Genomic DNA, 22,322 nt, shown 5'->3' on the forward strand with positions numbered 1-22,322 from the left:
TTCTGTGGTGTAAATATTTCCACTGGGGCCAATGCCAAGCTGCCAACCTGACATCAGTGAATGTGGGCGCAGGAATAAATGTAAGGAGCACCCCATTAAATAGTATTCCCACCATGGAGTTGTAATAGTTGTGAATAACCGTAAGATGATAAGAAGTAGGGATACTCAGCCAGTTATGCATCCGACTTCAGCTCAGGTCACGATCTCCCGGTTTGTGAGTTCAAGCCCCGCGTCGGGCTCCACGCTGACCGTGTGGAGCCTGCTTGGGATTCTCTCTCTCCCTCTCTCTCTCTGCCCATCCCCCGCTTCCAGTCTCTCTCTCATTCTCTCTCTCTCTCTCCCCAAATAAACATTAAATTGCCTTTGCTTTTCATATATTTTATCCCCTTATAAGTTTATATAATTTAATTTTTAAAGTTAAAGATTTTTTAATGTTTATTTACTGTTGAGAGAGACAGAATGTGAGCGGGAGAGGGGCAGAGAGGGAGACACAGAATCCCAAGCAGGCTCCAGGCTCTGAGCTGTCAGCAGAGCCCCACGCAGGGCTCGAACTCCTGGACAGAGAGATCATAACCTGAGTGGCAGTCAGATCCTCAATCTACTGAGCCACTCACGCACCCCTTGTTCTGGTTTAAATTTTTAAAAAAGGCGGGTGGGTAGAGGGGGGTAGGGGGGAGCTGAGAACCTGGAAGCAATCCTGAAAGCTTGATTTTGGTGAGGGTCTGTACCAGGTTGAAGTGAAACTGAATGTGTAATTAACTATCTGGATGGAATTTACGATCCAAAGATGTCCGTGGGCAAAGCCAGGTAGCACTCTGTAAAAGGAGATTGCCAAGTGCAGGAAGCCCCTCCAGAGAGTCCTGGGGATGGGGCAGGGAGGACACTGAGGAAGGGGGCCTAAGCAACCCCTCCTGTTGCAATTTTTGGAACACCTTGGACTTTTCACCTTTGTTCCTTGCAGCTTGTGAATTACACCACCACCGCCTCCTGGAACACACCCTTCTACTTTGCACTGAAATAGAGATAATGTTGCATCTTCTAGCTGAATAGCCAGTCCTGCAGTAAACAGTTTAACTGTGTCAGGGCCGATCATCATTCTTTGAAAACAACTCCTTGTAACCTTGTGGTTTTTGCCTTTATGAGCCTGTTGATTCTGCTAGGCTGGCGTGCCTCCCGGATTTCAATCCTAAAACCTCAAATAAACGCTCTGGTTCCTTTGCAGCCTCTTCTTGGTCCACAACTCTTCCTGGGCGTGGTCTGCTGGTTCTGCTCCAGAGGAGGGTCTGGGAGCCCTGAAATAGGTGTGCGGGGGCCATAGGTGAAATAGGTCTTGTGTCGGGCAGCAGTCCAGCAGGAAGTAGAGGGCACGTCCACATTAGCATGATGTGAGGTTTTCCGGAGATGCGCTTTACAGAGGTGCGGTTAGGTACCCAGATACAGTAGAGGTGCAGCTGGACTCCAGGCCCGATAACATCCGGGTCCCGGGACCCTGGGTGTGAATGTGCAGGCATTGAGGGCTTGAGGACCAGTCACCGGAGATGGGGACAGAGGGGTCTGGGGAGAGTGGCACGTCTGCTCAGAAATGGGACCTTTCCCTGCGGATCTGCAGGGAGGGACCGAGGGAACAAACACTCTTGACCTCACTCTCCTCCTTCCTTCTGCGTTTCTATCTCAACGTGGCATTGGCTGGACCCACTCATAAGCCAGAGGGTAAGGAAGCTGGCCATTTTCAGCCTCTGCAGGAGACCGCAGGGGTCTGAAGGTCAAATGGCACCGGTCTTGTCCTTGGGTATCTCGCCGAGTCGTGGACACCCTGATCCTCTGTCTAGGGGCTAGGAAAAGGGCCAAGGAACATGGCTTTTGGGACCACCCTGGGCCACCTTTATCCCAAAGGCATTCAGGATCTGGTCACCTCCCCTGCTAGGGGCAGCAGGGTGTTTCTGAAGGTGCATTGCCCTCCACCCTGGGGCCAATCCTGCTTTTCCAGCCTGGCAAAGCTTCTGGCATAAGGAGAAGGAGTCTGGGGGGCAGACCCCTGGCAGTGGCCCCAGCCTTTGTTGCCAGAGGCATCACCAGGAACCGCTGGTTGGTGCTCGCCCTGCATCTCGAGATTCTACAGGGGCCTCTTCCATGGACACTCAGACGAGGGAGCCCTTTCCTGGGGGATCCTCAGGGACTGTAAGACCTTCTCGCTAATCTGAATTTTCTCATCTGCAAAACTGGAGGGCCTGGACCAGATGATCCTGGTTCCGAAGGATACCTCCAGCGCTCCGAATGTCTAATGTCTGGGAGTGGAGTCTCAAGGTCATTCCCATGATGGCAAGTGTGTCCTTCTACAGCCAGGAGGTGGCAGCAAAGCCCTGTAGGCTAGGGGGAGGTTCTGCTCTCCAAAGCACGGTTTGGTGGTTGGGCTTCTAGACTGAACAATAGTGATCAATGATAATGGCAACAATGTCATTATCGTTGCCACTATTGTGAGCAAATAGCAGCAGTGCCTCCTGAGGTTCACTCTGTACTGTGCAGGTGAGGAAACTCCTTGCACAGTATCACATAGGAATTTTCCAACAACCCCATCCTGTCCGTGGGTATAGTGCCAAGACTTCCAGCCCCATGTTGAGGCTCAGGGACATTACCTGACCTGCCCAAGGACTTCTAGAAAGCAGGACACGCCAAGACAGGAACGCACACTTTGGTCCTATGCACTCTCTACGTCACTGCACGGGAGACCCGAGGCGAGGAACTTTCTGCCACCCTCTTGGTTTTTCCAGAGAGTTAGAGGGGTCAGAGGGGCTGAACCAAAGAGTCTGAGTGAGGCTCTCCCTGGAATTTGGTAAGGAGATGCCGGGAAATAAAACTCAACACAGGAGCCTCTTTTTTCTTATTCCAGTCCTTAGAAAAGAACTTTCTTAAAAAAAATTTTTTTTATTCTCATCAGGACATACTTGGTGTCTAGGTATGGAAGATTCTCATTCATTCATGCATCCCTTCATTCAAGGACCAGGATGCTGATGTAGAGTAAGACACTGGAATGCACTGGGAAGGTTATAGGAACGTTCTTTCTTTCTAACTCAGAAATCTGGGGGCCCAGAGCTTGGATGTGGGGAGCTAAGTGCAGACGTGTGGGGGTGGCTCATCGTTGGGGGGAGCCTCGAGTAAACTGGGGAATGTTGGAGCCCATGGGGATTCTGTTGTTTTTTTTTTTTTTTTTAATTTTTAATGTTTATTTATTTTTGACAGAGACAGAGCATGAGCGGGGGAGGGGCAGAGAGAGAGGGAGGCACAGAATTGGAAGCAGGCTCCAGGCTCTGAGCTGTCAGCACAGAGCCCGACGTGGGGCTCGAACTCACAGACCTCGAGATCATGAGCTGAGCCGAAGTCGGACGCTCAACCGACTGAACTACCCAGGGGCCCCTATTGGGATGTCAGAAGGGAATGGAATTCTAGAGGAATTTTTTTGATGACCCTCCTCCCCCACGCCTGCATGGTGTAATTAAGTCCTCAAACCAGCGGAAGCCCCTTAGAGACACAGCCCAACCCCAGACTGTTGTCCATCTGGTCCCAAGTCTTACACTCCACCCATGTCCTGAGGCTTACCCCTCCCCACTGTGATGACGGGTCCCTGGAATGCTAACTGTGTGCCAGGCTCTAGATCAAGGGTGCTTCTTTATTATCTTATTTATTTCTCAAAATAACCCTATAAAGTGCATTGTTACACCCCCGTTTTACACGCCAGGTAGCTGAGGCTTAAAGTCATGAAGTGACTTGCCCCAAATCACCAAGCTAGTTAGCGACGGGGAGGTCTGGGACCCACGCAGGTTGGCACCCTGGGGTGGCTTTTACCACCACACCACGTGCCTACGTGGAGGCAAAACCCACCGTGTGAGACTATGTGCTGTGCGGTGAGTCTGAAGAACTGTGATCTTATCTTCTCAACACGGGACAAGCCGTAGCCCGTCTGCAACACTTCTAGATACGAGGGCATCAATATTGGCCTGATCTGGCTGGCTTGTTTCGTGGCTTGAATGGAAAGGAAAACAAACATGCACATGTGAATGCTGGAGATGAACAAACTCGTTCTGTGTGTTTGCATTGCTATCATTACTCTTATTGGGAGGGCTGGACTGGGGCTGCTTTCTGGGGGCCTTGAGAAGGACCTCCGTTTCCTTGTCTGCAGAATTGAGGAGGTTGGGCCCTTACTTCTTTATATGCACAGCAGACTCTTAAACCACCCCGAGCAAGCAGAATGGATGAACACACAGATAATGAACACACAGAGCCGGAGAGACGAGGAGTCAGGAGATTTTATTCCTCACAACATTGTGCCTCCCGCCACCGTCCATCTCCTGAGGCGTCCCGTGGCAATGGGCGTCCGGAAGGCCTCATTCTTCCATCTTCTGTGGGAAAAAAACAATTAGGGAACGAGTCAAACCAAAGGCAAGGTGGACTGTTGCCTTCATGTGGAACAGCCGGAAAGGCACGAAAAAGATTACGGAGTGGCAGGGTTTCCCCCTTGCACGTTATAAAAACAAAGCCGGGAGCCCCTGAGGATGGGCGAGCCCCCCCGAGAAAGTAGGGGCTTCCTGGGCAGTGCCTCTTACCACAAAGAGGGACAGGGATGATTACATGTCTGGCCCCCTTGTCCCCCTCTGCCCCATGAGCCTGGAGCCACCCTGGGCCTGGCCAAGGCGTGGCATCTGTGAGTTCAGGGCCAGCAGCGGGGAAGAGGCTGCAACCTACGTCCTCCACACTCTCCCAGGGGTGCTCCCCTGGTCCTGGTCTCGGGACGTCTGCTCTCACCTGGCTCCCCACATCTCGGCTCTTGGCCCGGAGCTTGTTGACCTGGGACTCTGCAATGTCGGCCCTCTCCTCCGCCTCCTCCAGCTCGTGCTGGACCCTCCGGCACTTGGACATCTGTGTGTTGGCCTGCTCCTCCTGTGGAAGACAGAGGGGCTAGAGGCTGAGGAAGCCCTTCACTCTGGCTCTGAGGCTCCGAGTCCCTGCGGGGCCTTGGGGGACACTCCCAGCCCCTGATGGCCGATGCTGTCTGATCACCTCGAGGGTACTGCTGTCCTAGGACCCCCGCCTGTCCCCTCACATCCCTACTCTGTGCTAACACCCCCACTGGAGCTCTTTGGCGGGGACCCCAGTCCCGAGTCCTCCCGAGGCACCTGGAAGGTCAGAGGCCAGTAGCCCAACCCTCCCCCGCCCCCCCCCCCCCGGCCCTGGCCTCCTCCAGCCCTTGTCTGCCTATGGCCTGGCCACCGTGCACGTCTGTCAAGGGCGATCTGACAGTTCTTGAAGAAGGTGGCCTCCTGGGAAGTCCTGCTGCGACTGTGCTAATCCAATGGGTACAAATCCCTCCCCCATTTAATCAGTTCAGATCTGCTTCCTTGTGGTCAGGATGGAACTGCCAGCCCCTTGGGCACGGAGGAAAACAGGACAAGGAGAGAAACCATATATGCTCAGTCATTTGTCGACAGCAGGGTCTCCCCAATTTTGTTCCTCAGGACACCAGTCTGGTGGGCTGCTCTACATACAATAAAAGGTTCTGGGGTACTGGGTGGCTCAGGTCAGGATCTTGCAGTTCGTGGGTTCAAGCCCCGTGTCGGGCTCTGTGCTGACAGCTCAGAGCCTGGAGCCTGCTTCAGATTGTGTGCCCCCCCACCCCACCTCTGTGCCTCCCCAGCTCATGCTCTGTCTCTCTTTCTCTCAAGAATAAATAAACATTTAAAAAAAAAACGGTTCCGAGTTCCACTAAGGGTGAGCCACACTACGTTCTAGAATATTCTGTCCACTTTGAAGAGTGCATTTCACGTCACCTAAAAAATCTGAGAAATCCTTGAAAGCAACCAGTTCAACCCTGTTTAACCTAGAGTTTCCAAAACTATTCCTTTTCTGTAAAATAAAAAGTACCCCCCCTTACCATCCCCCTGCCCGCCCCCCCCCCCCGAAGGTTCCTGCTAGTAACTTCCCTTAGGTCTATCCGATCAGGGTGGTGGGTGGCAATTAGAGAGGGCAGGAAGGATAAGGCCCTGGGGACCAGGGATGGGGGCAAGGGGAGATGCCGTGAACCAGGGTAGGGGGGTTTAAGGTGAGGCTGTGGGGTATGCTGAGCTGGCTGGAGTGTCAGGGCAAAGTGAGGCCGGCAGGGTGGGGATAGGGGATAAAATGAGGGGGCTGGCCACGAGACTGAGGCGGGAGGCACCCAGGAGGTGCAGCTGGGGTTTGGGGGACAGGCTTGTTTGACACAAACCAGGGGAGGGAGGAAGGGCAGGTGTCCCTGAGTCAGCAGCCTACAAGTAAAACCCCAGGCCTCTGGATCCGTGGACGTGGCCCTGGGCTGGGGGTGCTGGGGCCCCCCTACTCACAGCCTCCTCGGCCTGCCTCTTGTACGCCTTCACTTTGGCCTGAAGCTTGTCCACCAGGTCCTGGAGCCTAAGGATGTTCTTGCGGTCCTCCTCAGCCTGCGAACACAGCGCCGTGCCAGGGTCCCCCAGACCCTCCTCTGCTCCCGAGGGGGCTGGCGCTCGCGGAGGCTTTGGAGCCCCTTACCTGGTACGTCATTTCCTTGACTTTGCGCTCATATTTGTGAGCCCCCTTCAGAGCTTCGGCCCCCCTCTTCTGCTCGGCGTCCAGCTCACTTTCCAGCTCCCGCACCTGGGTTTGGGGGGGAGAGAGCACAGCATCCGGGTCGGAGCCCCTGTGCTTCTCCTGCACACGTGTGAGTGGGGGGCATTTTCGGGCAAACTCGGGATCCTCTGATGATAGTTTGTAAAAATGTCTCCTCCTCATGCTCAGGAACCATATTTTTAATTTATTTTTAGTTATTTTTTAAAAATGTTTATTTTTGAGAGAGAGAGAGAGAGCACGCGTGTGAATAGGGAAGAGGCAGAGAGAGAGGGAGACACAGAATCCGAAGCAGCCTCCAGGCTCCAGGCTCCCAGCTGTCAGCACAGAGCCCGAGCGGGGCTCGAACCCACAATCCGTGAGGTCACGACCTGAGCCGAAGTCAGAGGATCAACTGACTGAGGCACCCAGGCACCCCGCTCAGGAACCACACTTTGGTCACAAGGCCACCACGGTCTGTGCAGTGGCTTTGTGCAAACAATAGCAAGATGTCCTCCTTGGGCAGTGACAGCTCTTAGGGGCACACGGCTGGGCTATCAAGCCGGGCTCTGCATAAGACGCCTCTTTCTGTGGGGCCAGCAGCCCGGTGAGGCCTGTGCTCTGGCCCCGACTTGTCCCCGCGGGCGAAGCTGGCAACGACCATCTGGGGTGGCCCTGATTCCTGGTTAATGAGAATGTGTGGGTCATGGTGAGAGCCTGGGCCAGGAACGGTCTGGGTGTGTTGAAGGGCCTGGTCCAGCTGATTGATGCTGAGCAGGTCAGGGGCTGCTCCTGAGAATGAGTTCTTATGTGTCTAGGATGGACATTATAATTCCTTCCCCACTTACCTCAAATGTGGGGATCAATTAGACAAACGAGGGGCACCTGGGTGGCTCAGTTGGTTAAGCGTCCGACTCTTGGTTTCCTCTCGGGTCATGATCTTACCGAGTCCCACATCGGGCTCTGTTCTAACAGTGTGGAGCCTACTTGGGATTCATTCTGTCTTTCTCGTCTCTCTCTGCCCCTCCCCCACTGTGCTGAGTCTCTCTCTCTCTCTCAATTAAACTTAAAAAAATATCAAAGTATGTGCAAGTATGTTTGATAAAGCGCTACATAGGTGTTGTTCATTTCATAGCTGCCTCTGCCTTTCCTGAAGTCTTGAGAGGATAGGTCAGCCACTGAGAACACGGGTCACTAACTAGCCCCGACTCCACAGTCCAGGGACCGTGGCAGCCAGTCCCCGGGAATCCCACAGACGGCCACAGACGGGGGCAGCTCAGGCCTTGTGGACTCACCAGGTCAACCTTGAAATCCACCAGTGGAACGGGGTAACTCTGGGCACTGTCCCAAAACAGATCCCTGGGACTCCTGGCCACCCTGCAAGCTCTGGGAAGCTTTAGGTTCTACAAAACGTGAGTGCTCCTGGCAGTGCTCCTGTGGCCTCTGCGAGGTTTACAGAACTAAAGATAACTGGGTGGCTGATCTTGGAGGCCAGTCGAGATGCCTCGTGTGCGAGGGGAGGCTGGCCGAGGAGGGCTCCCTGCCAACCCAGGAATCAAAGAATCATGGAGGATGACATGGGATCTAATCCCTCCCTCAGTGGAGGGATCCGTGAGAAGGACAGACCTAAATTCACTTAACACTGTATGACTGGGAATAATTAAAAAGAAGCATTTAAAGAATTTTGGAGGACAGCGCTTAGCGCAGAGCCTGATGCGGGGCTTGAACTCACAAACCGTGAGATCATAACCTGAGCAGAAATCAAGAGTCCAATGCTCAACTGACTGAGCCACCTAGGCGCCCCCTGGTGTTGACTTTTGTTACTCACATGTCCACAGCTGCCTCGTTTTTAGCCAAAAGTTCCTTTTTACAGCGTGTACGTGCTGGTGACATCCTTGGGAGGCTGGCATGAAGACTGACCGCATTTGAGGCCCTTCCCTGCTGGGAGAGGTCATCTCCTTCCCTTTGCCAGCCCCTCCCGCCCTTCCCCACCTACGTTTCCATTTCCTCCCTCTGGGACAACAGGGACTTTCTACAAACTCCCCCCAAACCCCAGCCCTTTTCCAGAACTTCGACTGGTAGTGGAGCCCATTTTCAAAACAAAAGAAATAAGAACCTTCACAGGTCTAAAAGGAGAAGCAATGGGTACAGGAAACCAACGGAGAAATTAGCAAAGAAAGGAAAACAAACACAAAGAAGTTCGCAGATAATGAAACGGCAGGATTCCCTTGGGCAAGGAGGTGAATTTTCCTGCGGGCATTGGAGGGGGGAGGGGGAGGAGGGGAGTGGGGGGAGCGCCAGTCTAGGAAGGAGCACAGTGTTTTGGACTGCGTTGGGACTGGGAGAGCTGGAAAGGAACAGGAGCCAGAGGTAAAGAGACACTATAGACTTTAGGTAGGTCGGGCCACTGCTCACCAAAGTGGAGGCTGGCCCCAAATGGGGCTCCCACCAAATATGTGATTTTAAGAATGTGAAGTATATTCCCCCTTATTTCTGTGGGTCCCAGTTCCCATGAAAACAGGACGTGAACATTTGCAAGGGTCATTACCCCGAAGCTACCCAGGCATAAGCCTTGTAAAGTGGGTGGGGCTGTGTGTTGGGCTGTGGGAAGCAGCGAATGTCTGGACAGCGGCTGTGCCCCAGGTGGCGAAATCCGATATCACTTGGAGAGCCAGAGTCCTCTCCAGCCGCTGCCCTACCCGCCCTACCCGGTTCTCCAGTTTCTGGATCTGCTTCTTCCCGCCCTTCAGGGCCAGCTGCTCAGCCTCGTCCAGACGGTGCTGAAGGTCCTTCACCGTCTGCTCCAGGTTCTTCTTCATCCGCTCCAGGTGGGCGCTGGTGTCCTGCTCCTTCTTCAGCTCCTCGGCCATCATGGCCGCCTGATTAAGCGCATGGAAAGTATCAGTGGGCCACCTGGCATCCCTACCCGGCGCACCGGGAGGATGCCGTCAAGGTCAATACTGAGCGTGTTGGTCCCGCCTCCCTCATTCAGTCTGCACCACGAGGCACCTCCCCACGTTGTCTCTGTGGAGGCTTCATCTCATTCCCTCTGCTGACGGCAGGTCAGCCGGAGACAAAACCCACTTGCCTGGTCTCGGCTTAGAAGCCCCTTCCCCACCAAGCCAAGCACTTGCTCTGAAAAGAAGGAACGGAGCTCACATCCGTGATGGCCTTCTTGGCCTTCTCCTCTGCGTTTCTGGACTCCTGCATTGAGTTCTCCACCTCCGCCTGGCACTGAGCTATGTCGGCTTCCAGTTTTTTCTTGGTATTTATCAGGCTCGTGTTCTATAAAAAGAATCAGATGCCAGAGGTATAGGTTGTATTTGGACGCTCGAAATAACCGAGAGGGAGAAAGTTGGGTGGGGACGGAAACATATCATGATCGTGTTTCTTATTTCCCACACGGGGATTTGCTGGATGCTCTTTTATTCTTGACCGAACACAAGGTCCTGAAACAGACGCAAGAACTGCACATAAAATAATTGGTTAAATGATACAAGTAGATTTTCCCATAAATGAGGAAGAATAGATTATTCAGTAAGAGGTGTTGGAACAAAGAAAGGATGGGTAGACATAAGTATATAAAATGTGAAATTTGTTTTTGTTTTTGTTTTTTTTTTTTGAGGGGGGTGGAGGGGCACAGAGAGAGAGAGAGAGAGAGAGAGAGAGAGAATCCTGATGCAGGGCTCAAACTCATGAACCGTGAGATCATGACCTCAGCCAAGATCAAGAGTTGGATGCTTAATCAACTAAGCCATCCAGGTGTCCCTAAAATGTGAAACAATTCTTTAAAAATTTTTTTAATGTTTTATTTTTGAGAGAGAGAGAGAGAGAATGAATGAGTGGGTGAGGGACAGAGAGAGAAGGAGACACAGAATCGGAAGCAGGCTCCAGGATCTGAGCTGTCAGCACAGAGCCAAATGTGGGGCTTGAACTCGTGACCATGAGATCATGACCTGAGCCAAAGTCAGACGCTTAACTGGCTGAGCCACTCAGACGCCCTGCTATTTTTCTTCTATTCATGTGCTTGTATTGTCTATACTTTGCAACAAATAATTAAAAAAAAAACTTTCATAAAGGTAGGGGTGCCTGGAGTGCCTGGGTGGCTCCGTTGGGTAAGCGGCCGACTGGTGATTTTGGCTCAGGTCATGATCTCACAGTTTGCGTGTTTGAGCCCTGCATCGGGCTCTGTGCTGACAGTGCAGAGCCTGCTTGGGATTCTCTCTCTCTCTCTCTTGGTCTCTCAAAAATAAATAAGTAAACTCAAAGAAATTAAAGAAACTTTTACAAATGTAACAACATAATTATTTTGAAAGACAATTCTCATTTTCCAAGGTTGTGGCTTGGATGTCTCCTCCTCCAGTCCCGTTATGTAATAATTCATCCTTGCCTTCTCTGATTTCCCCACAACGTGCATCACCTTGTATCTTCAGCTTAAAGACAGCTCAGAAATCTGGCATCTGGAGCGTACTTATTCCAAGAACGAAAGCTTAAGGCAACTTGCTCTTGACCGCTGGTCTGGGAGGAAGGGAGGGTGCTTCCTTCCACTGTATGGGTGGCCTGCCTGCCCCCCCGTGCCCCTCTGGACGGACGTACCTGCGAGTTCAGGAGCTGCACACGGTCGCTGGCGTCCAGAAGCTCCTGCTCCGACAGCCTGCGGGTCCGCTCGGTCTGCTCCAGGGCTGCCTTCAGCTCCTCCAGCTCCTCCAGCAAGAGGCCATTCCTGCGCTCCACAATGGCCAGCTGCTCCTTGAGGTCCTCGTTGCTCCTCAGGGCGTCATCCAGGTGCAGCTGGGAAGCCTTCGGGGAAAACCTGGCGTGAGGCCGGAGCCCAGGCCGAGAGCCCCCCGGGTCCGCCAGGGCCTGCGCGCTGACCTTGAGCTGGCCCTGCACGGTGTGCAGGTGCTTCTGGGTCTCTGCCACCTGGCGGCTGGAATGGCCCAGCTGGATCTCCATCTCGTTGAGGTCTCCCTCCATCTTCTTTTTCAGCCTCAGGGCATCGTTCCGGCTCCGGATTTCGGCATCCAGCACGCTTTGCATGGCCTCTGCGGCCCGCTGGCTGTTTCTTTTCAGCTGCTCGATTTCTTCGTCCTTCTCAGTGACCCTGCGGTCAAGCTCGGATTTCACCTGGCTCAACTCCAGTTGGATGCGCAAGATCTTGCTCTCCTCGTGTTCCAGGGAACCCTGATGAAAGGAGACGGGTGACTGGGTGGGCAGCTGTCTTCTCAAACGGCTGTTTTCGTCTCCATTACGAGAAAACGGGTGTTATTCTACCCGTTTTACAGAGAGCCAGAGGTCACGCAATTTGCCCCCAAATGACCCTCCCAGTAATGAAACTGGAACTAAAACTTTGTATCTGTCATTAACAATTTTATGTCCTGGGGAGGACGGAGCATCTTTTTGAGTTAGTAAAACCTTTATTGGGTGTGTCTATTCTAAGTGACCATAAGTCAGGGGCCACTTATTCTCCAAAATGACAGGGTAATTGCTTTCCGGTCGTCCTGCGTTATGCAAATTTCCCTAGACGCAGCTCGACTGTCCACCCGCCCTGCGCTGGCCACACTGATCAGGGCATCGGGACACTGAGCCTATATGTTGCCTTTACAGAAGTCCCCGTGGCCAAAGATGGTTGTGTGTGACTGTCAAAACCGAGGAATTCTGAGACAGCTCTCAGGATGTTTGATGATGGATTCTTGCTTCCTGGGAGGAAGACACTGAGGGCATAATGAACACATTTATTTATTTTCAAAAGGGGAGATGTGATGTGATGAGCTGAGCTGGAGGGGCCCCGGGAGGAGAAACACAGCACAGCTGTTTCCCCGGGGATGGCTGGATGTTAATTCCCATGAAGCCTTGGCATCTCCTGGTAGGAGACAGCCCCAAAGTCATGGTCTAGTCAGTCCCCCCTCCTTCAGGGTCCCGCCCTCCCGAGCTTCTCCTGTCTTGCCCCAGACACTTACCTCCACCTCCTCCAGGGCCACCTGGAGGTCTGACTTTTCTTGCTCTACCTGCTTCTTGGTCTTTTCCACTTCCTGCAGATTCTTGCCAGTCTCTGCAATCTGCTCGGTTAAGTCGGAAATCTCTTCTGCAAAGGACAGGCTCGATTTAGATCGTTTCATCTGGTTCCAGTTGACAGGCGAGGCATTTTGCCAGGGATTTTGGGGATGGGTGACGCATTCACGTTTATATAGGACAGGATACAGTGGGACCCTTCAGGTGAGGGGTCAGCAGGACACAGGTTTGTTGCCTCACCTGAACTCTGCAGAGAGGAGTGGTAAGAACAACACCCTGTGGCCCTTAACACTTCACAAAGTGTATAACAGGGTCACGGTGAGGGCCAGAAAAGGAAATTTGTGGAGACGATGCATAGAATATAGGATCAGGGGCGCCTGGGCGGCGCTGTCGGTTAAGCGTCCGACTTCAGCCAGGTCACGATCTCGCAGTCCGGGAGTTCGAGCCCCGCGTCGGGCTCTGGGCTGATGGCTCAGAGCCTGGAGCCTGTTTCCGATTCTGTGTCTCCCTCTCTCTCTGCCCCTCCCCCGTTCATGCTCTGTCTCTCTCTGTCGCAAAAATAAATAAACGTTGAAAAAAAAATTAAAAAAAAAAAAAGAATATAGGATCATCGTCTTTCGGAGCCAGAAGGAGTTTTAGGGGGTGTAGGATCTGGTCTGATTTTGCAGATCAGGGGTCTGAGGTCCTAAGGGATTTAGTGATATGCTGGAGGACACAACGCCACGTAGAGACGGAATCCATGGGGGAACTTGTTCTCCAAGAAGAGGTGAGCTTAGCAATTCATTTTGCCCTTTGTGCTGCAGAATGAGACCTTGGTGTGATTGCTGTACATGAGCAGGGCTGAGCTCTGGGGTCAGCTGAACAGATGGGAGGGTTTTGAGGGACAGCGGGAAGAAGAAAGAGGGAGGAGGCGAGAAGGGGTACAGGTGCAAACCTGGGGTGCGGAGAGAGCTCACCTTGCAGATTTTTTTAAAGCTTATTTATTATTTATTTGGAGAGAGACAGAGACAGCATGAGATGGGTAGGGGCAGAGACAGAGAGAGAAGAGAGAGAGAGAGAGAGAGAGAGAGAGAGAGAATTCCAAGCAGGCTCCACGCTGTCAGCACAGAGCCCGACACGGGGCTCGAACCCACGAACTGTGAGATCACGACCTGAGCCGAAACCAAGAGTCGAACACTTAACGGACTGAGCCTCCCAAGCGCCCCATCACCTTGCAGGTTTTTATTCTCCCGCCTCAGTGTCTCCAGCTGGTCCACCACCTCCTCGTAGGCATTCTGCATCTTGAAGATTTCAGTACTAAGTGACCTGGATCCTTTCTGAGCGGCTTCCAACTCAGCCTGACTCTCGTCCAGCTTTTGCTTCCACTCTGCAAGGACCTGGGAGATGACCAAGGGACACGTAAGCAGCAGAAAGGGCCAGGGGACCCGGGAGAGCCCATGAAAACAAGGAAGCTTGTGTCAGCAATGCCAGGGTTTCACCCTCCTGTCCTGGGGCCCCAAGAAACAGGTCTAGATCACGGGCCCCAGACTCTGCTATTCCCACAGGCCATCTGCTGGGTTCCTATAGGTGTTTGGGTTCTCCAAGGGAACCTGAATCAGCTTGCTCTAAAAATTCACTTTGGAGAGACAGTCACAAAAGCAGAGAGGCGTTGTAAATCCCGACCGCCTACACCGTGATTTGCTGCTCAGAGGGTCTCCCTGATGTGTGGGCATCTCACACATCCCAGCGTGAGAAGCCGGGGCTCTCGGGGGGCAGACCTTATCCAGGTCTCTCTGCTTCCTGTCCAGGATGGCACGGGCTGTGTTGGTGCGTTCCAAGTCCAGCATCATATCATCCACTTCCCCCTGAAGCCTCTGCTTGGTTTTCTCCAAGGAGGCGCACTTGGCACTCACTGCCTCTGTGTTTTCCTCTGCTTCCTGGAGCCTCTGAGCCAGCTTTTTCCTAAAAGAACCAGAGTTTCCCCCCCACTTGGCAAAGGTGGACTATTTCAGAACTACCTGTTAGACCGGACGAGGAGGAACAGTCTGTTCAGGACTGGAACTTGGTAAGACCAAGACTTGGAAGGTCATGAGTGGACAGGGTCTAGGTATCACCTGAAGAATTGCTAAGTGCTGGGTGGCAAAGCAGGCCAGCGAGAAGCCACCAAAGCAACAAGGTGGAGTGGACAGTCCCAGGGGAGGGACAGGGATGCCCCGTCTGAAAGCTTAAGAAAACTCAAGGGTCTGGAGAGGAAGGAAGAGAGAGTCTCTCAAGGTAGGAAGAATTCTCTGTCTCTTCACTTGTGTCTTGGGGTCACCTCTCCCGCCGTAGCCCGGGACCCCGTACTTGGCCTCCTCCAGCTCCTCTGTGCGCTGGATGGCGTCCGTCTCGTATTTGGTCCTCCACTGGGCCACCTCGCTGTTGGCCTTGGACAGTGCCCTCTGCAGCTCGGCCTTGCCCTCCTGCTCCTCCTCGTACTGTTCCCGCAGCAGGTCACAGTCGTGGCGGGAGGACTGCAGGGCGTGGGCCAGCGCGTTCTTGGCCTGCGACAGTATGATGGTGAGGCTGCAAAGACGTCTATCTGGCCATCTTCCAAGCTAAGGTATTTCCACTTTAAACCAGCATTTCCCAACGTGAACCATTCCCAAGCTGCCTTCACAAAGCTTTGCCACACCTCCATACATCCCGTCTCATTTAAAATTTTTTTAAAGCTGACTCCCTTATTATATTTAAATACGTGCATTTCAATTTTTTTTTTCAACGTTTATTTATTTTTGGACAGAGAGAGACAGAGCATGAACGAGGGAGGGGCAGAGAGAGAGGGAGACACAGAATCGGAAACAGGCTCCAGGCTCTGAGCCATCAGCCCAGAGCCTGACGCGGGGCTCGAACTCCCGGACCGCGAGATCGTGACCTGGCTGAAGTCGGACGCTTAACCGACTGCGCCACCCAGGCGCCCCTAAATACGTGCATTTCAAAAGTAAACCTTTACACTGCATTAAATCGCAAAGCGTTAGCATTTGCCATAAACAGGAGGGAACCGTTAGAATAAACGCCATGGAGATAAAGCCGAGTTATCTATCCATCACCTTCTAGCTAGGTACTTTCGGCCGTGGCTCTGTGGCTGAGGCCTCCTCTCTGTATAACGAAAATAAGCACCTGCTAGAGAGATGGTGTCCAACTTGAGATCTTTTCCTTATGTAATCAGAAGAATCGAAACAGAACGAGAAAGGAATGATTGTCTCCTTGTTTGATGCAATGTTAGGGAAAGCTTTCCCTGAGCTTAGCTGCTACTGTATCCCGGCCTGAGGACAGCCTCGTTCCTATAGTGGATCTTCTCGCTGCTTGTTCGTACTCTGCTTCTTGCCACAACCCCCACCCCAGCCCGCTGAAGACCCTTAGCATATGACAGGAAGATGGCAGACAAAAAGTGCTCGTTCTTTTTTTAAGGGTATGCGGAGCTCGGCAGAACTCTGAAAGATTGCCTTGTAAATCTTGGCCGGTGCATGGCAACCTCAAAAATCACTGAATGCAGCTTTGTGGACTCCTGGACTCCCATTCTAACGCTTGAACACACATCGGCAGCATTTATTAGGCACCTGCTGTGTGCACTGTTCTACGCACTGTACCTACTGTTTACCACGAGGGAAAAATTATTCTTGCCTAGGCATTTATAGATCAGTGCGGGGGAGGGAATGGGCATGATGGACGTAAATATCTCGATATCGAAGTCAAGAACATGATGATGATGTGCATATTTATGTACGTGTCCCAAATGTGTCCCTAAAGCCATGCGGTGTTTTTGGAGGAGGAGAGCTTAAGAGCGGGTGTTGTAGCAGGTGATACATGAGTGATGTGGAAGAAAGAGGAGGGCGTTTCGGGTGGTCAGGATAAATGGCTGAGCAGGGGGAAAGGATACACAGAGAGAGGTAGAGGAAGTCAAGCTGGTGCAGTGAATGGGGCCGGGGATGCCCTGGCTGGAGAGGCATGTTTATCAGACCACCTCGTGGGGAGCAGAGGAACCCAGAGGATGGGGCACCCTGGCTCTGAGGAAGGAGATCCAAGGTCAAAGTCCTGTAATCTCAGAGAACAGGTTCCTGTAGGTTCCTATGCAGCAGAGGAGAAGCTTTCTACCTCCTGCGGTCACACTGCCTCCAACCATTTTTTGTGGCTTCTCAGGTTCTGACTGTTCCAGAAAGAGGCATTCTTACCTTGGTTTCTTCTTCCAGTTGCCTCTTAAGCTCCTCCAGCTGCTGGGTGAGGGCCTGCTTGCCTTTGGTCAGCTGTGAAATCAGAGACTCCTTCTCTTCCACTTGATGGCGCAGCTCCCCTACCGAACAGATGCATGAGTGTTGCACACCGTCCTCTCCTGTGGCTGCACCCCTGGGCCCTGCCCATCCTTACCATTTTGGGTCTGCAGTCTTGCCTTCTGCATGTTCAGATCATGGATCAGCTGTGTCTGTTGGTCATCCTTGGCCTTGATCTCATTAAACTGGTCTTCCACGGTCCGGCACATTCTCTCCATGTTACTCTTTTAAGAAAGAAGTCAACACGAATGGGAAAAATGGGTTTCTGGTGTCCAGGACTGAACTGGGAAGTATGGTGGCTTAGGCTTCTTGTCAGGTAAAATAAAACAAATTTGCTTATGTTTATTTTTGGGGGAGAAAGTGAGACAGAGCGTGAGCAGGGGAGGGGCAGAGAGAGAGGGACACACAGAATCTGAAGCGGGTTCCGGGCTCTGGGCTGTCAGCACAGAGCCCGACATGGGGCTCGAACTCATGAACCCCGAGATCATGACCTGAGCCGAAATCAACAGATGCCTAACCGACTGAGCTACCGAGGCTCCCTGAATGTCAGTTTAAAAAATTACAATCACTTCAGATTTGCTTTATTTTTTTCTGTCTGTGAATACTGCTTCGCCCCAATAAGTTGGAGCAACAGGGTTTTGGTAGCTAAGTATTGATTGGTTTATAAAAGACACCTTTGAGGAGATGCTATTCAAAGGAACCCCAGAATCTTCTTGCAATGTAAGTAATTCGATTGCCATTGGAATAATATTACCTTCTGATTTGTTTGCAAGCAGTATATTCAGGTGACAGTGTCGAACATTTCACTCGATTATACAAAAGGTTCTGTATGGTAGAGATAGCAGGAAGGGAGTCACTCCTATAGCCTCTAGTTGGCCTGTATTTTTGTGAAATTTGTTTCAAAACCTTGCATATATTATCGACTTCTTCCTCCCGCCTCATGTAACACAAGATAAATGTATTGAGTGCATATTTTTCCTTAGACTGTGAAGTATAAGACGGCAGCAGAAGAGTCAGGGGTAGGGGCACCTGGGTGGCTCAGTCAGTTGAGTGTCCAACTTCCACTCAGGTCATGATCTCATGGTTCATGAGTTCAAGCCCTGATTCTGCCTCTGTGCTGATAGCTCAGAGCCAGGAGCCTGCTTTGGATTCTGTGTCTCCCTCTGTCTCTCTGCTCCTCCCCTGCTTGTGCTCTCTCTTTCTCTCTCAAAAACAAACAAACATTTAAAAAAAAAGAAGAGGCAGAGATATTAGATTCTAAGGAAGTTCTCAAAGTGCTTAGGATATCTTTGAGAAAATGACATATGAACATAAAATAATTTTATCTGGGGTAGTTGAAAAAGAGACAGCAGACTCACAAGGAGAAACAAAATCAAAGGATACAACAACTTAAAAAAATAAAGCAATATAAAAGACTTCCTCCACTGGATTTAAAAAAAATTTTTTTTAACATTTATTTATTTTTGAGACAGAGAGAGACAGAGCATGAACGGGGGGAGGGTCAGAGAGAGAGGGAGACACAGAATCGGAAGCAGGCTCCAGGCTCTGGGCCATCATCAGCCCAGAGCCCGACGCGGGGCTCGAACTCACGGACCGTGAGATCGTGACCTGAGCTGAAGTCGGACGCTTAACCGACTGCACCACCCAGGCGCCCCTCCACTGGATTTTAAAATTGAGAACCGAGAGCGGGAAGCATGACGGAGAAAGGGAGGTGACAAGGCGGTGCTGCGTGTGGGTGCTGCCATCCTCACTCCTAACCCAGGCAACCCTGAGACCTGGCCTGTGTGTTACGGGGGAGAGGGACAGAGATGGAGACAGAGAATACATAACTCCTGAGAGGGAGGACAAAGCCAAGAAGGGCAGAAAACCGGGGAGGCAAGCAAGAGAGAAAAAGGAGTGGCAGTCAGGCAGTGAGGAAGGTTTGTCTTGAAGTCACACAGGAGCGGCTTTACCATGAATCTGCTGAGGTTTGAGCTTCACAACCCTCACTTCCAGGGGCCCTAGATCATGCAGGTGGCTATAAAAGGTTCCAGGTGGGGAAGGAAGCTGCATGCAAGGAGAAGAATATATTTCTAGGGAGGCATTTCTGGCAAATGGCCCGAAGAGGTGTCAGAAGACGGGGACCTGATTTGTTTTTCTCACTCTAAATGAATATTTACTTTTGTGCTTAACTTTGTATTTATAATGTTGGGTACATTTTATTTTTCGTTTTTAATTTTTTTTAAATTTATTTTTGAGCAAGAGACAGAGTGTGAGAGGGGGAGGGGCAGCGAGAGAGGGAGACACAGAATCCGAAGCAGGCTCCAGGTTGTGAGCTGTCAGCACAGAGCCCGACGCGGGGCTCGAACTCAAAAACTGCGAGATCATGACCTGAGCTGAAGTCGGACGCTCAAGTGACTGAGCCGCCCAGGTGCCCCTAATTTTGAGTACATTTTCTTAAAGAGCCCCTCCCCTCCTGAGTTTTACTTCGAGCGGCACAAAACTCGGATCCGCCCCTGTTCTCACGCATAACTTCACATTGGTAATGCCACCCAGGATTAACACGGTGGCTAGGGAGGAAGTGGCATGTAGAAAACCATGCCCAGCAAGGCCCTTTGGTACAACCCATCAATCGATTTAGCTGTAGAAAATGCCAGATGGGTTGGAAGGTTCTGAAAGCTTTCTGAGACTCTGGGAAGGATGATGAGACCTTGCATCGCAAGGAGATCATTGGGTCAAGCTTGAATGACCGGAATGGATTTCGGGTGTTGGGAGCAGGAAGAATTGGGGGAGAATCGGTTTAGAAGGGGAAATGAATTCGTGGGCATCAAATTACATCTGCCCCCTGGGCAGGTGGATGTGACTGCCTCACACTTGCTACGAGCAGGGAGTCAGGTACCTTGGCCTTGGAGACGGTCTCCATGTTACTGGCCAGGTCGTCGATCTCCATCTTCAACTCGCTCTTCTCCTTCTCCAGCTTCTGCTTGACCCTCTGTAGGTTGTCTATCTGCTCCCCCAGCTCGGCCACGCTGTCCGCGTGCTTCTTCCTCAGGGTGGCCGCCGTGGCTTCGTGCTGCAGGGTGGCCTCCTCCAGGTCCCTGCGCATCTTCTGGAACTCGGCCTCCCGCTTCTTGTTCATCTCGATCTGGGCGGAAGTGGCCCCGCCGGCTTCTTCCAGCCGCTCGCTGATCTCCTCCAGTTCTCGGGAGAGGTCCGAACGCTGCTTCTCTGCTTTGGCCCGGGAGGCCCGCTCTGCCTCGATTTCCTCCTCCAGCTCTTCTGTGCGGGCCTGAGAGAGTCACGGCATCAGGCATATTGGGGAGGGGGGAGTAGCCCTCTTTGGAAGGGGCAGGGTGGTGAGGGACTGAGGGTAGGCATCACAAAGAAAAGGATATGCTAGAACATTAAATTAGTGAGGAACAAACTTGGAAACAGTCTAAATGTCCATCAATATGGGACTTGTCGGGCTCTGTGCTGCCAGCTCAGAGCCTGGAGCCCGCTTCGGATTCTGTGTCTCCCTCTCTCTCTGTCCCTCCCCTGCTCATGCTCTGTCTCTCTCTGTCTCGAAAATAAATAAAACATTAAAAGAAATTAAAAAAAAATATGGGACTTGTCAAATCCACCATGATGGGGCCGTGTTCCAGGAGATCGTGAAGGGTTAGACTGAACCCATGTCTATCACAGACAGGTCTGCAGGGGCAAGTTGTGGGGCGCCTGGGTGGCTCAGTTGGTTAAGCATCCAACTTCAGCTCAGGTCATGATCTCACGGTTCGTGGGTTCGAGTCCCGCATAGGGCTCTGTGCTGACGGCTCAGAGCCTGGAGCCTGCTTCGGATTCTGTGTGTGTGTGCCTCTCTCTGTCCCTTCCCTGCTCTCACTCTCTCTTTCTCTCTTTCTCAAAAATAAATAAAGATTTAAAAAATTAAAAAAAAAAAAAAAGAAAGGAGCAAGTTGCAGAACCAAAGCCTCTGTGGTATCATATTTAAACTAAGAGATATAAAATATCCATATATTTAATGAATATATTTACACGCATAAATATATATGTAAATATATATAGTTCAATGTTCTTTTTCCTTTATAGTTTAATGTATATGTGCATATACATATGTATGCATTAATATATCCTATTAGTTTCTTTGGGTCTTTTCTTAAAAAAAGATTATATTTTTATGTAATCTCTATGCCCAACGTGGGGTTTGAACTCACAATGCCTAGATCAATGTACATAAATCCACAGCAAAAGACCCCGGAGGATACACATCCCACTGAGAGTGGGAGTGACTTCTTTTTTTTTTTTAAGCTCATTTATTTATTTTGGGAGAGGCAGAGACAACATGTTGGGGAGGGACAGGGAGAGGGGGAAAGAGAGAATCCCAAACAGACTCCATGTTGTCAGTGCAGAGCCCAATGCGGGGCTCAAACTCATGAAGCCGTGACATCATGACCTGAGCTGAAATCGAGAGTCAGACGCTCAGCTGCCTGAGCCACCCAGGTGCCCCAGGAGTGACTTCTGAGAGGATGTGGAGAGCACCCAGCTCACTGGTGGTGATCAAAGCACCTTTACCAATCCCATTTAGGCAACACTGTAATATTCTCAAGGAGATTGCCTATGTGCTACTGAGAAAATTAAGGTGTTAATTTCAGAGACATAAAGGGAAGGACAGGACATTCTGGCTCTGAGGACAGGAGGAAAACCAGCAGCTAAAGAAACAAAGAAACAAAGGGAGAAGGGCAGGAGGGACCCTTGCAAAGGGTTTTCAGGGTGGGGAAGGTTTTGATGTTTCCACCTGTAGTTCTTTGATCTTCTTTTGTAATTGCAAACCGTGTGCTTGTTCGTCCTCAATTTTGGTTTGTAACTGACTGATGTCAAACTCCTTCCTGCAAATATAACACGAAATACAAGCCTTTTAAAGGGGGTCGACTGGCTTTCAGGCTCAAACACAGAGGTCAAACATGAAATACCTACTTTTTCAATTTCTCCTCTAGTTGCTGCTTATCATTTTCTAGATCCATGATGGATTCCTGGGACATTTTCAGGTCTCCTTCCAGCTTCCTCTTCATTCTCTCCAGGTCCGCCCGGAGCTTCTTCTCCTGCTCCAAGGAGCCCTCAAGCTGGGGAGACGTGGGTGCAAAGGTTGAGACCCCGGGGAGAACATGAGCTCGCCCCTTGAGCCAGTGTGGCCGCCCACGGCTTCTGAGGACCTAGATTGAACACGGTCACTCCTCCCTCGCTCACATGCATGGTGGTGGTGGGGGGGGGGGGGGTGATGAGTGCAAATTAGTGAGTGTGCCCGTGTGTGGGTGCACGAGGGCGTGTGAGGAACAGAAAAACTGATGCCATCCAGACAAGTTCAAGCCACAACCGTGAGTGAAACCTGAAAAACCTCAGACGCGGTTCTTGCACCGAGAACAAAAAAATGTTAACACGATGGGGAGC

At 51.5% G+C, this 22,322-nt stretch overlaps 1 protein-coding gene across 1 annotated transcript in view; it reads right to left on the minus strand.

Moving 5' to 3' along the window:
* Positions 1 to 4,283: 4,283 nt before the first annotated feature.
* The window catches only part of MYH13 (myosin heavy chain 13), a 64,353-nt gene continuing 46,314 nt past the window's right edge, over positions 4,284 to 22,322 (minus strand). Inside the window, exons 25-41 of the mRNA XM_086686029.1 lie at positions 21,852 to 21,997; positions 21,673 to 21,763; positions 19,783 to 20,172; positions 17,002 to 17,128; positions 16,809 to 16,927; positions 14,944 to 15,140; positions 14,376 to 14,559; positions 13,829 to 13,994; positions 12,567 to 12,691; positions 11,482 to 11,790; positions 11,203 to 11,406; positions 9,766 to 9,891; positions 9,315 to 9,485; positions 6,553 to 6,657; positions 6,369 to 6,464; positions 4,798 to 4,932; positions 4,284 to 4,394 (exon numbers count right to left, since the gene is read on the minus strand). Coding sequence (XP_086542155.1) covers positions 4,380 to 4,394; positions 4,798 to 4,932; positions 6,369 to 6,464; positions 6,553 to 6,657; positions 9,315 to 9,485; positions 9,766 to 9,891; positions 11,203 to 11,406; positions 11,482 to 11,790; positions 12,567 to 12,691; positions 13,829 to 13,994; positions 14,376 to 14,559; positions 14,944 to 15,140; positions 16,809 to 16,927; positions 17,002 to 17,128; positions 19,783 to 20,172; positions 21,673 to 21,763; positions 21,852 to 21,997 — 2,706 coding nt within the window. The 3' untranslated portion in view covers positions 4,284 to 4,379. The remainder of the gene's footprint in view (positions 4,395 to 4,797; positions 4,933 to 6,368; positions 6,465 to 6,552; positions 6,658 to 9,314; positions 9,486 to 9,765; positions 9,892 to 11,202; positions 11,407 to 11,481; positions 11,791 to 12,566; positions 12,692 to 13,828; positions 13,995 to 14,375; positions 14,560 to 14,943; positions 15,141 to 16,808; positions 16,928 to 17,001; positions 17,129 to 19,782; positions 20,173 to 21,672; positions 21,764 to 21,851; positions 21,998 to 22,322) is intronic.

The sequence above is a fragment of the Puma concolor genome, chromosome E1 (assembly GCF_028749965.1).
Source record: "Puma concolor isolate L17-30 chromosome E1, mPumCon1.1.hap2, whole genome shotgun sequence".
Lineage (NCBI taxonomy): Eukaryota > Metazoa > Chordata > Mammalia > Carnivora > Felidae > Puma > Puma concolor.